Source organism: Balaenoptera borealis (genome assembly GCF_965194805.1).
Source record: "Balaenoptera borealis genome assembly, chromosome: 10".
NCBI lineage: Eukaryota > Metazoa > Chordata > Mammalia > Artiodactyla > Balaenopteridae > Balaenoptera > Balaenoptera borealis.
In genome coordinates this window covers 54,432,268-54,445,559 of record NC_138874.1, presented here as the reverse complement: position 1 = coordinate 54,445,559, position 13,292 = coordinate 54,432,268, and the positions used below count along the sequence as shown (strand labels likewise).

Genomic DNA, 13,292 nt, shown 5'->3' with positions numbered 1-13,292 from the left:
CATCATCATTATTGACAAATGACAGGACAGCATCTCAAATGATCCTTTGGTCAAGAATTCCAAATAAACTGGTCAATATCCTTGTGGATGTGAACATCCTCCTGATATGATACTGTTTCTCAGTTGAGAACTTCCTAAAGAAGCTAAATCCAGTTCTTACTTCTTATAGCTCCGCAAATTTAGAAAACTCAAAGTAGTCATAGAAACAATTTTGGAAATATGTTGTAAGAAGTTTGGTTTTGTTTTCAATATTGTATGATCTTCATTAAGGTGGCCCTATGAGACAATGAATTAGAAAGAATTTCAAAATAACTGATAAAAGTTAGATATACATGCAACTAGAGATTATCGTACTAAGTGAAGTAAGTCAGAAAGAGAAAGACAAATACCATATGATATCACTTATATGTGAAATCTAAAATATGACACAAATGAACCTACCTATGAAACAGAAACAAAATCAGGGACATAGAGAACAGACTGGTGGTCGCCAAGGGGGAGGGGGCTGGGGGAGGAATGGAGCGGGAGGTTGGGGCGAGCAGATGTAAGCTTTTACATCTAGAATGGATAAACAACAAGGTCCTACTGTCTAGCACAGAGAACTATATTCAATATCCTATGATAAACCATAATGAAAAAGAATATGAAAAAGAATGTGCAAAAAAAAAATAAGATATAGGAAACAATATATATAATTTAGTACCATTTATTTATGCTGTCTAATTATAAATGCACTGAATGCTCTCTAAAAGTAACAAAAAACTCTAAGACTAATGACCCTATATCACAAGATACCAACTGAGAATGGCCATACCCTTTTGTTCGTTAACATAAAAAGCCCAGGCTAAGACAAAATAGCTCCCTTTTTTCCCTGGGAATAATGGGGGTGGGTATTTTTCTAGTCCACATCTTCATGGAAAAAAATTGATTTAGTTTATATGTGGAATATATCCATTTTGAAAAATGTATAAACGCAAAATACTTACCCACTTAGCAACTGGACACCCATTAGAGCTTTTTCCTTCTTTCCCCGTGTACACTACTATTTCTATCCTTATTGCGTTTCCTTTTTGACCATACCTGAGTATGAAACACAGTGAAGGGAAAGTAATTGCAATACACTTTTAACATCTTCATGTGCATAAGATATAGATTTACGGAAGTACAAAATTCAAACACTCCTCATAATTATAACTTTGTTAAAAATTTACTTTCGTGTGGCAGATATTTTTATTTGTTATCCAGTTCTGTTTACTTGTCCTTAAGGATCACTCGTTTAAAAAATGGCCTGGCTCCAAGACAAGCAAAAGGAATGTGAATGCAGTGTTGACAGAGGTAATTTTAACTATTTCTACCATTATACAATAATATAAAAAATAAGTATGTCCGCATTTAACAAAGATAGCCTTGCTCTGTGAAGGTCTTATTGAGTGCCCAATGGCTCATGTGAGTGACTCAGCAGGGACACCAGGACTCTATGCTTTTCCTGGGCCCTAAGAAACATCAAACTCATGCTCCTGAAAGTTTTCCATTCACCTCAAGTTTGTTCCCAGAGATGATTTCTCTGCATTGAGTCAGATCCCCAATAATGAATGATTTTAACAGGGAAGCATATTTCCTCACCTATTCTCCATGATTTCCCTGACAGCAGCAACACTTGGTCCTGCCCCAAGGTGTGTATAATATGGGCCTTTGTCTTTTTGTATAACTCGATCTGTGGAAGGAATAAGATTATTAGACCCAAAACTTTACAGAATTGCATAGGGGCAAGGAAGAGCTATTTTTTTTTTTTTTCCAATTCAGAACAATGAATCTTGACAAGATTTTGGTAAGCTTTAGTAATTAAAGTCTAGGACAATAGGCCCTGGAATTTAACTTATCCCTTTCTTTCTGCTCCTAATTAATCCACTCTTTCTCTAAGAATCAGAGGAGGAAAAACATATTTTAAGTTGTGGTTCATATTTATTCTCAGATCTCCTGCTTTAAAAAAATTCTATAAAAATTGAGGTACAAAATTAAGCTACCCAACAGCAATACATCTTAAAAGCTTGGCCTCAAAATCCTATTAAAATTGAGCCCGACAATTGCACTGCTAAGATTTTATTCTATTACACATGCGCACAATTATGTATTTATAATACACATGTATACAAGAATATTCCTTGTTACAATTGTACCTAATATTAAAAAAGAGAAACACTCTTAACATCTTTCAATGAGGTAAGAGTTAAATAGTATGTTTTAAAAGGCTTAAATTTTGTAAAACTGGAAACAAAATTAAAATCACTAATAATGTTAATTTATATAGAAAAAATATAACAGCCGTTTTTCTCTAGAAAAAGACATTTGCACCATATTTCTGTACCATTTGAATTTTTGTGTAAATTACAGAGTTCTTAGAAAATGGTATTTTAAAACTTGGCCTCTGAGATTCACGTCTAACTAGAATCACTGGGAAATGCATGTCTACCTACACCAAAAGATCACTACTTACCATTTTAATTGGACATCAAATATACCATAGGATTATTTCTGTGGCTACTTAAGCAAGATACGGTGAATAATTTTTAACTTATTGGTAATCTAGAGCAGTGGTTTTTAATCAGGGGTATTTTTGCCAAAGGGGACATTTGGCAATATTTCGGGTTGTGACAACTGCAAACGCACACCCGTGTGTGTGTGTGTGTGTATCACTAGTGAGTAGAGGCCAGGGATGCCACTAAACAGTCTACAATAGATAAGGTGGTCCCCCTACAACCAAGAATTATCCCACCTAAAATGCCAATAGTGCTAAATTTGAGGAACCTTGATCTAAAGGTTAATTACTCTAATTTTGCTAGAACATAATAACACTTTCACAGAAATCCTTTACCCTCAGATATGATGGGGATCCTTTACTCTCACTTGGGATGATTTCTTTTTTTTTTTTTTTAATTTTCTTTAATTGCATATTTCTATACACTTTTAGAGAGAAGTGGACTTTTTTTTTAATTTTTTTTATTTTTAGCTGTGTTGGGTCTTCGTTTCTGTGTGAGGGCTTTCTCTAGTTGTGGCAAGTGGGGGCCACTCTTCATTGCGGTGCGCGGGCCTTTCACTGTCGCGGCCTCTCTTGTTGCGGAGCACGGGCTCCAGACGCGCAGGCTCAGCAGCTGTGGCTCACGGGCCCAGTTGCTCCGCGGCATGTGGGATCTTCCCAGACCAGGGCTGGAAGCTGTGTGCCCTGCATTGGCAGGCAGATTCTCAACCACTGCGCCACCAGGGAAGCCCACTTGGGATGATTTCTGAAGTTACTTTTTTGTTTCTCTTTTTAAGTTTCGATTTCTACACAATGAGCATAATAACCTCAAATGTAACAATTAAAGGAAAACATGTAACTGACAAGTGTATTCAACAGTTCCAGGTCCACTGCAGATACTGAATGAACTTTTTTTTTTTTAATTAATTAATTAATTAATTTCTTTTGGCTGTGTTGGGTCTTCGTTTCTGTGCGAGGGCTTTCTCTAGTTGCGGCAAGCGGGGGCCACTCTTCATCGCGGTGCGCGGGCCTCTCACTATCGCGGCCTCTCTTGTTGCGGAGCACAGGCTCCAGACGCGCAGGCTCAGTAATTGTGGCTCATGGGCCTAGTTGCTCCGCAGCATGTGGGATCTTCCCAGACCAGGGCTCGAACCCGTGTCCTCTGCATTGGCAGGCAGATTCTCAACCACTGCGCCACCAGGGAAGCCCCTGAATGAACTTTGAATGCCTGGCTGTCTTGACTCTGACACTGTGATAAGGTAGTATGTATAAGGAAAGGGTCTTGAAACTAGACAATCATCCTATTGAAATTTATGTATGCAGTCAAATTAGACGAGCTCAGGTATATAAATCTTACTGGCATTTTAAATTAAAGACCTTTTTTCCATTTTTAATGATATTCAGAGAAATAGTCTCTTTTTCACTTAAGATTTTTGAAGCAACAGAGGATGGAAGTTACAAATACAGCCGATGGAGCTGGGACTGCCTGTCTTTGAATTCCAGTTGAATCATTTACTAGCTGTGAACTTCTCTGACTCAGTCTCCTCACTTGTAAAATGGGGATAATAAGCATTCCCTTTGGTGGGTTGCTGTGAATATAAGAAGTCAAGGGTGTAGGACAGTTATCAGACTTGCAGTAAAAGATCTGGAATAGGAGCCATTATCATTATTACAATCTTCTGTCCTTGGTCCAAGAATCTCTCATTCTGCCAAATCGACCCCACTCAGACAGCATTGCCACCCCTTCCAGATTGTCAGACCCTCCTCCCTGGGGGCTCTTCATTCTCAGAGGAGCCTATCTTTGGTGCCTGGTATGTGGTAAGCTGTCAAAACTGAGTGTTGAATGATGAGCAGAGAAATGGAAGGATTCATTTCAGAATATCAAATGCACTTTGAAAAATCAAGAACTAAAAGTCATTGCTACACTTCACTATTTTTTCTATTGTGGTTACAAAAATATCAGAATGATATACTTACTTTATCCTTTCAATCAATCCTTTAACCACCCACCCATTCTGGAATATACTAATGAACCATCTGCTTCTTGATTGGGTTAGCAATTACACAGATACTTTTTTTTATAGTTATTTGTTAAGTTGTACATATATTTTATGTTCTCTGTATGCATGTTATACTGCACAATTTAAAAATATATATTTTTAAACAAAAGGCTTAAAGGTTGAAATTCTTTTGAATATAGGAAGAATAAACTGTGATAACGTATTACGGGACTTCATTCTTATGATATGCACAGTAAACAACTTGAGAGACATCTAGCTTGAGAGAAATCAAATTTTCCACTTAAGAAAGTTTCCAAATTACCAGTTGGATTTCCCATTTATCTGAGCAGCATCAATAAAGGTCCCACAGAAAAATGGGTATAGAATTATTTAGCTCATCCTAGCTAGAATATGAATGGGGCAAAAATGTCATATATAAAAGGTAAAACAAACTTGATTCAGTCACAACTTGAGGCCATTAATGCAAGAAAATGAAGAAACTCACTTACCAAGACAGTTGCAGGTAGGCAATTCAGAATCTTTTGTTGTGGACACCAGGGTTTTCGTAGGATTAGTAAAGAAGTTCATTGCATAATCATTAAAACTTTTCTGTGCACTGTCTATTGGGGAAAATTCTGATGCTCCAACACTAGATGAACAGACGTCCTCTTCACTTTTGGTAGAAACCACTGTAATTCCACCTGAACATACTACATTTAGGTTCCTGAGAATTTGTGCTGGGTCCGGTAAAGGGGTCTCATGAGAGATACCAGGCAATGTTGGCAGCCTCTGATGTGTGACTTGGTCTTTAACATCCTGTTGGAACTGTGTTTGGTCATTGCCAGCCATCACATTAGCACACTGGTTAGTTGGAGAGGATGGCTGGAGTAAAGGATGAGCTTTCTGATTGACATTCACTGTTGGCTGTACCTGAGCATATCCATTTTCTGTAAACGCCTGTCCGTTGGATTCTGTTTTTAACTGGATTATGGGGAGAGAATCCAAGGGTTCAACCTTCATCTTTTCCTGTGCTAATTCAGGATAATATCGCTCAAATTTTATTTGAGTGAGTGGAGGAAATAATTTTTTGTGTTCTAATGCTGAGCTCCTTTGAGTCAGTGGTTTCCATACTTTGGTTAGGGGAGGGATTTTTCCCAATAGAATAGGAAAGTCATGTGGACCAAATTGACCAAATCTTTGAAATTTAGATGCTATCCAAATGTCATGTAACTTACTATATTCATATGCCAACTGTTCCTGTTTTTTCTGGTCATTTTCTTGACAACTTATGATCACAGGCTTCTTTTTCCGTCTATCTCTTGATGGGATAGATTTTGTCTTTTTCTGGATTGTGTTCTTTTGCTTTGTTACTGAAGGTCCTTGATTATTTTGTGCACTGGAAGGTGGTTTATGCTCTATTGTGCCCTTCTCCTGGCTATAGTTTTGCTGTACATTACATGCAACAAGGCTTGTTGGTGTACTTTCAACTTTTTTGTCCTCTGGTTTTATACAATTGAATTTAATTATTGATGCAAGTTGTGTTAACTGTGCAGCAACATCTTCTTCTATCTTACTATGAACTGTATCTTGACATGAGGGATCATCCTTTGAGTCCAACTTGATGCTGCTGTCCAGTGACTGGTTACAATACTCCGATTTATTAGTTGTTGTTGTCAACTGATGCAAATTTCTGGAACTGTCAAGAGCAATTCTACCTTGAGCAACATTTTTATTGGTATCGGTTTTAGATGAATTTGAATTTGGTATAAAAACAGATACTGAATTTGTGACTGTTGAGTATTCCTGTACCTTTGTGGATGCTTGGTCACTAGGTGAGCTGTTGTGTGACTTAGAAATATTTTGTCCATTGAACACCAATGTGTTGCGTGAACTTTGCTTTTCCAGAGATGGACAGTGATGAAGGCTTTGCGGCCCCCCTTGTAAATTTGGGTCTTGGAGGTCTTTTCTTACAGAATACAGGATAGCTTTACAGCTATTAAGCAAACTAGCTGTTCTCTGTTCTGTTTCTTCATCCTTCTCTGACTTCGATGGTGAGGAATTTTCTGATGGGGCTTCTGAAAGTTGTGTAAGAGCTTCTATGGCCACTACTTGTTCTAGCGTTAATCTCCTATCTTTCATTAGGGATAGAAGACTTGGTTGAAGCGTTGATCCTTCTTTTAGTTCTCTATTTGTTATAATTTCTAGGGATTTTGGTTGATCACTTTCATTGTGTATACTAGTATGACTATTTAAGTTGCAGTTTGCAGGATCTGGAAAAGACTTACAGTTAAAGCCAGGCTTCTGAATGACCAAAACATTACTTCTCCCCTTGAGATGATCACAGCTCGCACTAGTAGCAATGGCGCTCATGGCATTGTTATGGTTTGCAGTGTCTTTCAGGAATTTATAAGGATTGTTTTCAAATGCCTTGCCAAGTTCTTCAATGTTGATTTTTTTAAAAGACAAATTTGTTTCAGTTGGCAAATAGTGTACATTTTTAATGCCGTTTCTTACAGTTTGTGCAAACAATTTTTGAGGTTCAAGGAGGTCAGTAAGTAGGATTTTTTTCCTGTCATCTTCAGAGCTTTTCAGATTTTCAGCTTCTGTTTTAATTGTATTAAATTCTCCTTTAACATGATCATTTAAGTGTGATTTCTTGTTTTGTGTCCACTTTTCCACTTCAATACCTGTCATACTTTCTTCATTTTTAGTTACATTTTCTAAGGGACATGAATTTAATTCCAATCTTTGTTCTTCCTCATGACCACAACTACTGTATTCCATGGATTCTGACTTGGGGCCATTTACTGGTTTGTTGTCAAAATCTGCCTATAAAATAAACAGAGAAATTACTCTTATAATCTGCTCAAATATCTGAGTAAGAGCTGTAAGAACTTTACAATTTAAAAGCAACTAAATGGGAAGTCCCTGAAAACATTTTATTTTCACTTTTTACATTTTTAGAAGTTATAAAATACCAAAAAGGGGGAAAGAAAAAAAAGAGAGGTGGAAACCATCATATTCCCATGACTGTTAATATTTTGGTATATTCATTTTTTTCCAAAATAAAATTTTAAAATATTTTTACATTGATGCCATTCAATGAACAATACTTATTATTTCAATGCAAACTGTATTGAAGTAGAACACACACACAAAAAAAACATATAAATCATAAATATATAGCTTGTTGAATTTTCACAGAATGAACACCTATATACCCAGATCCCAACCAAGAAACTTACATCTAATAAATAATAAGGTCCTACTGTATATCACAGAGAACTATATTCAATATTCTATGATAATCTATAAAGGAAAAGAATATAAAAAAGAATGTGTATATATATGTATAACTGAATCACTTTGCTGTACAGCGGTAATTAATACAACATTGTAAATCAACTATACTTCAATAAAAAAAACAAAAAAATTTTTTTAATTAAAAAAAAACACATCTAGTCATCACTCCACTGTCAAAGGGTAGCTACTGCTATCACATCTATCATAGATTTCTTTGGCTTATTTCCCAACTTTATACAGCTGACTTCCTTTTACTCAAAATTATATTTCTGAGAGTCATCCACGTTGTAAAGTTTAACTGTAATCCATTCATTCTTACTGCTATACAGTAACTCATTGACTGAATACACTACAATGTATATCTCTATTCTACTGTAAATGGACATTTATTTTTAGTTTTTGGCTGTAACAAAGAACACTGCTATAACATATTACTGTTATATTTTGGTGAACTTGAACTTGTACAACATTGCGTGGAGTGGAAGTGCTCAGTCATTCAGTGTGTGTATATATGCATGTACTTTAGGAGATAGGCCAAATCATTTTCTACACTGGTTGTCAATACACACTCCCACCAGAAATTATGAGTTTCAATTTTTATTAACAATTAGCTCACATTCTTATTAACAATTAGTATTTTCTGTCTTTACACATCAGCCATTCTGGTGAGTGGGTAGTGACACCCCTATTTAAAAATTTTTGGGGGGGTTTCCCTGGTGGCGCAGTGGTTAAGAATCTGCCTGCCAATGCAGGGTTCATGGGTTCGAGCCCTGGTCTGGGAGGATCCCACATGCCGCGGAGCAACTAGGTCCGTGAGCCACAGCTACTGAGCCTGTGCGTCTGGAGCCTGTGCTCCGCAACAAGAGAGGCCGCGACAGTGAGAGGCCCGCGCACTGCCATGAAGATTGGCCCCCGCTCGCCACAACTAGAGAAAGCCCTCGCACAGAAACGAAGACCCAACACAGCCAAAAATAAATAAATAAATTTATAAAAATAAAAAAAATAAAAAATAATTTCTTGAGATGAAGTTCCCATAAAATAAAATTCATCATTTTGCCATTTGAAATTGTGTAATTCTGATTTTATTCACAGTGTTGTGCAACAATCACCTCTAATTCCAGAACATTGTCATCACCCCTAATAGAAACACTGTACCCATTAAGGAATCATTATTCCCCCCTCTAATCCCTATTTTTTTAAACCTTGAAACAGCTCATCCAAAATTATACCACAGGAGGAGACAATAGGGGACATTTTGGTCAGGAGCAAATAGAAAATAACCTCTATAATATTTAACATCACTCTGGATGCTCTAGTCAATGCCTTGAAGACAGTAAAATCTAAATATAAAAAATTAGGAGACTTGCTACTGAATGATGATTATGTAACTGACTCCAAAGAAAAACCAGGAGTATCGACTAAAAAAGAGAATCAGATTTCAGAAGGGCCATATCTAATTCCTTTTTTTTTTCACTGTGGCTTTTTAAAAAGATTTATTATTTATTTACTTATTTTTATTTTTGGCTGCATCGGGGCTTAGTTGTGGCATGCGGGATCTTCGCCGAGGCATGCAGGATCTTTTGATGCAGCGCTGGGGCTCTTCATTGTGGTGTGCGGGCTTCTCTCTAGCTGTGGCGTGGGGGTTTTCTCTTCTCTAGTTGTGGCGCACAGGCTCCAGAGTGAGTGCACGAGCTCAGTAGTTGCAGCATGCAGGCTTAGTTGCCCTGCAGCATGTGTGATCTTAGTTCCCTCACCAAGGATCGAACCCATGTCCCTGCATTGTAAGGCGCATTACCACTAGACCACTAGGGAAGTCCCCTAATTTCTTAATCAGGGTATAGGTTACATAGGCTATGTTCAGTTTGTCAAAAGTCATCAAAATAGGGGCTTCCCTGGTGGCGCAGTGGTTGAGAATCTGCCTGCCAATGCAGGGGACATGGGTTCGAGCCCTGGTCTGGGAAGATCCCACATGCCGCGGAGCAACTGGGCCCGTGAGCCGCAATTACTGAGCCTGCGCGTCTGGAGCCTGTGCTCAGCAACAAGAGAGGCTGCGATGGTGAGAGGCCCGCGCACGGCGATGAAGAGTGGCCCCCGCTCGCCGCAACTAGAGAAAGCCCTCGCACAGAAACGAAGACCCAACATAACCCAAAAAAAAAATTAAATAAATAAATAAATTAAAAAAAAAAAAAGTCATCAAAATATATAATTATCATATACACATTTTTCTATATTACATTTAAATAACAACTTTGTAAAACTAAATGAAATAATAGCTGATTTTTTAAAAAAGAGCAATATTATAATATTTTTAATATTAAAAGGAACAATAAGTTTAACATGCAGGGTAGCTAAACAAATTAACAGACTAAATTTAAAAATATTTTAATAATTTATTATTAAAACGCTGGCATTTATAAGCAGTAGAGAAAGTATTAATTTCTTTCTTTTTTTTAATCTTTTTTTAAAAATTTATTTATTATTCATTTATTTATTTTTGGCTGCGTTGGGTCTTTGTTGCTGCGTGCGGGCTTTCTCTAGTTGCTGCGAGTGGGGGCTACTCTTTGTTGTGGTGCGCAGGCTTCTCATTGCAGTGGCTTCTCTTGTTGCGGAGCATGGGCTCCAGGCACACGGACTTCAGTAGTTGTGGCACGCAGGCTCAGTAGTTGTGGCTCACGGGCTCCAGAGTGCAGGCTCAGTAGTTGTAGCGCACGGGCTTAGCTGCTCCACGGCATGTGGGATCTTCCCGGACCAGGGCTCGAACCCGTGTCTCCTGCAGTGGCAGGCGGATTCTTAACCACTGCGCCACCAGGGAAGTCCCTTAATTTCTTAATAATGATGAGGGAAGTTTGATTCCTATCTCATAATATGCAAAAAAAATTCCAGATACATTAATAATGTAAATATAAAAAGATGTAAGAATAAGAAAATTTAGAAAGTAGGAAAAATCTTCCAAAGCAAGAGCAAAAAGTGATAAGCCATAGAAGAAAAGATAGAATTCTTTGACTACATATGATATTAACAATCTTAAAGGCAAAGACACCATAATATGTTTTTCAAATTGCTGATCACAACCTATGAGTCCCCATACCAATATCATGCTTTGTGACAAGTGTTTTTTAATGGAATATTAAAGAAAAATGTGTACACTACATTTAGTAAAGATAAGTATTATTATATAAATTTTTATGTATGTGTTTGTGCATTGAATCGTGATGTAAAATGTATTTATTTCCTGATATGCATACCTACTTATAAAGGTAGAAGAAATATTGCCAAAAATAAATTGAAAAGTCAAGTGACAGACTGGGAAAATATTCGTAATACATATAAAGAGTTACCATTCTTAATGAAAAAGAGCTCCAACAAATTAAGAAGGAAAATGACTCAATAGATTAGTGAGGAAAGAATAGGCATATGCAATTCACTTAGGTGGAAATCAAAAGGATCAAAAGCTGCTCAACTTTACTAGAAGACAAGCAAATGAAAATAAATGTCATGTTTTTATCCATCCAAATTGCAAAACTAAAAAAGTAGAAATGTGTGTAAACAAATCATAATACAACATAACATTTATAGTAGAGAAAGTATGAAATAAACTCATATAATCATAATGTGAAAAATGTGCAGCCATTACTCTATGCATCAATATTCTTAGTATATCATTAACCAAAATAAGACGCACATGTGACATTATCATCCCTTTTCATTTAAAACACATGAACACTGGGAATTCCCTGGCAGTGCAGTGGTTAGGACTCAGCACTTTCACTCCTGTGGCCGGGGTTTGATACCTGCTCTGGGAACTAACAACCCACAAGCCTTGCAGCACAGCCAAACACACACACACACACACACACACACACACAAATTGGTCTAGCACAGAAAAAAAGGGGGTAGTATAAACCTAAAATGTTAATAATAGTTACCACTGTGAAATAGAATTAAAGTAAAGGGGAATTTTATTTTTTTTTACTTGAAGCTTTTAATTTTATAGGTATGCATATCTAAACACACTGGACTATACATTCCCCTACAGAGACGATCTTGAGGTCCTTTTAAAATTTATGTACTAAAAGCATAAGACAGTCTCATTAATTAATGAGCTTAATTTAAAAGCAACTGACCAACACAGAAAACAAACTTATGGTTACCAAACGGGAAAGGGGGGGAGGGAAAAATTAGGAGTTCAGGATTAACGGATACACATTACTATATATAAAATAGATAAACAACAAGGACCTACTGTATAGCACAGGGAACTATATTCAATATCTTGTAATAACCTATAATGGAAAAGAATCTGAAAAGGAATATGTATATAAATATGTATAACTGAATCACTTTGCTGGACACCTGTAACTAACACAAATTGTAAATCAGCTAAACTTCAATTTTTTAAAATGTGCTTCCAACCTAAATGTCCATTGCCAGATGAATGAATAAAGAAGATGTGGCACTTATATACAATTGAATACCACTCAGCCATGAAAAGGAACGAAAGTGAGTTATTTGTAATGAGGTGGATGGACCTAGAGTCTGTCATACAGAGTGAAGTAAGTCAGAAAAAGAAAGAAAAATACTGTATGCCAAAGCACATATATGGAATCTAAAAAAAACGGTACTGATGAACCTAGTGGCAGGGCAGGAATTAAGACACAGACGTAGAGAATGGACTTGAGGACATGAGCAGAAGGGGAAGCTGGGACGAAGTAAGGGAATATAGCATTGACACATATACACTACCAAATGTAAAGTGGATGGCTATTGGGAAGCTGCTGCATAGCACAGGGAGATTGGCTGGATGCTTTGTGATCACCTAGAGGGGTGGGATAGGGAGGGTGGGAGGGAGGCTCAAGAGGGAGGGGATATGGGGATATATGTATACATATAGCTGATTCACTTTGTTGTACAGCAGAAACTAGCTCAACATTGTAAAGCAATTATACTCCAATAAAGATATAAAATATATATATATATAAAATAAAATAAGATAAAAATAAAAATGTGCTTCCAAGAATTCTGATAGCGCTAAAGATCTTTACTTTATGGTACCTTCTAGTTTCCAGACCACCCTACCTATTCACAGTTCATTTTGCATCTTCTGATTTTCTTGTTTTCCTACTCAATCTAGATCCCTTGGACTGCTGTTTCAATAGTTTTATTCTTTGATCTCCTGCATTTTTCAAAGACAAAGCAGGTAATAGAACATACTTGGTATACATATTAGAAAAAAAATTGACTTTTATTATTAAGTTATATCTCATGTAGTTTTTAAAAAACACTGGGTATCACAAGTTTATAAATACATGAAAACATGTCCTACACTCTGCTAACTATAAAACTAAACTTTAAGAAAATATGGAATTCCCTGGCAGTCCAGTGGATAGGACTCGGCGCTTTCACTGCCAGGGCCCCAGGTTTAGGTAACTAAGATGCCTCAAGCTGTGCAGCACGGTCAAAAAACAAACAAAAAA

General features: G+C 36.9%; 1 protein-coding gene across 10 annotated transcripts in view; it reads right to left on the bottom strand.

Annotated features, from left to right (window-relative positions):
• Positions 1 to 13,292, bottom strand: part of TET1 (tet methylcytosine dioxygenase 1) — a 147,982-nt gene that overhangs the window by 40,281 nt on the left and 94,409 nt on the right. For all 10 annotated transcript variants that reach the window (XM_082408571.1, XM_082408575.1, XM_082408572.1 and 7 more), the window contains 3 exons: positions 5,025 to 7,344; positions 1,624 to 1,714; positions 987 to 1,080 (listed from right to left, as the gene is read on the bottom strand). In XM_082408571.1, the coding sequence (XP_082264697.1) occupies positions 987 to 1,080; positions 1,624 to 1,714; positions 5,025 to 7,344 (2,505 nt within the window). The remainder of the gene's footprint in view (positions 1 to 986; positions 1,081 to 1,623; positions 1,715 to 5,024; positions 7,345 to 13,292) is intronic.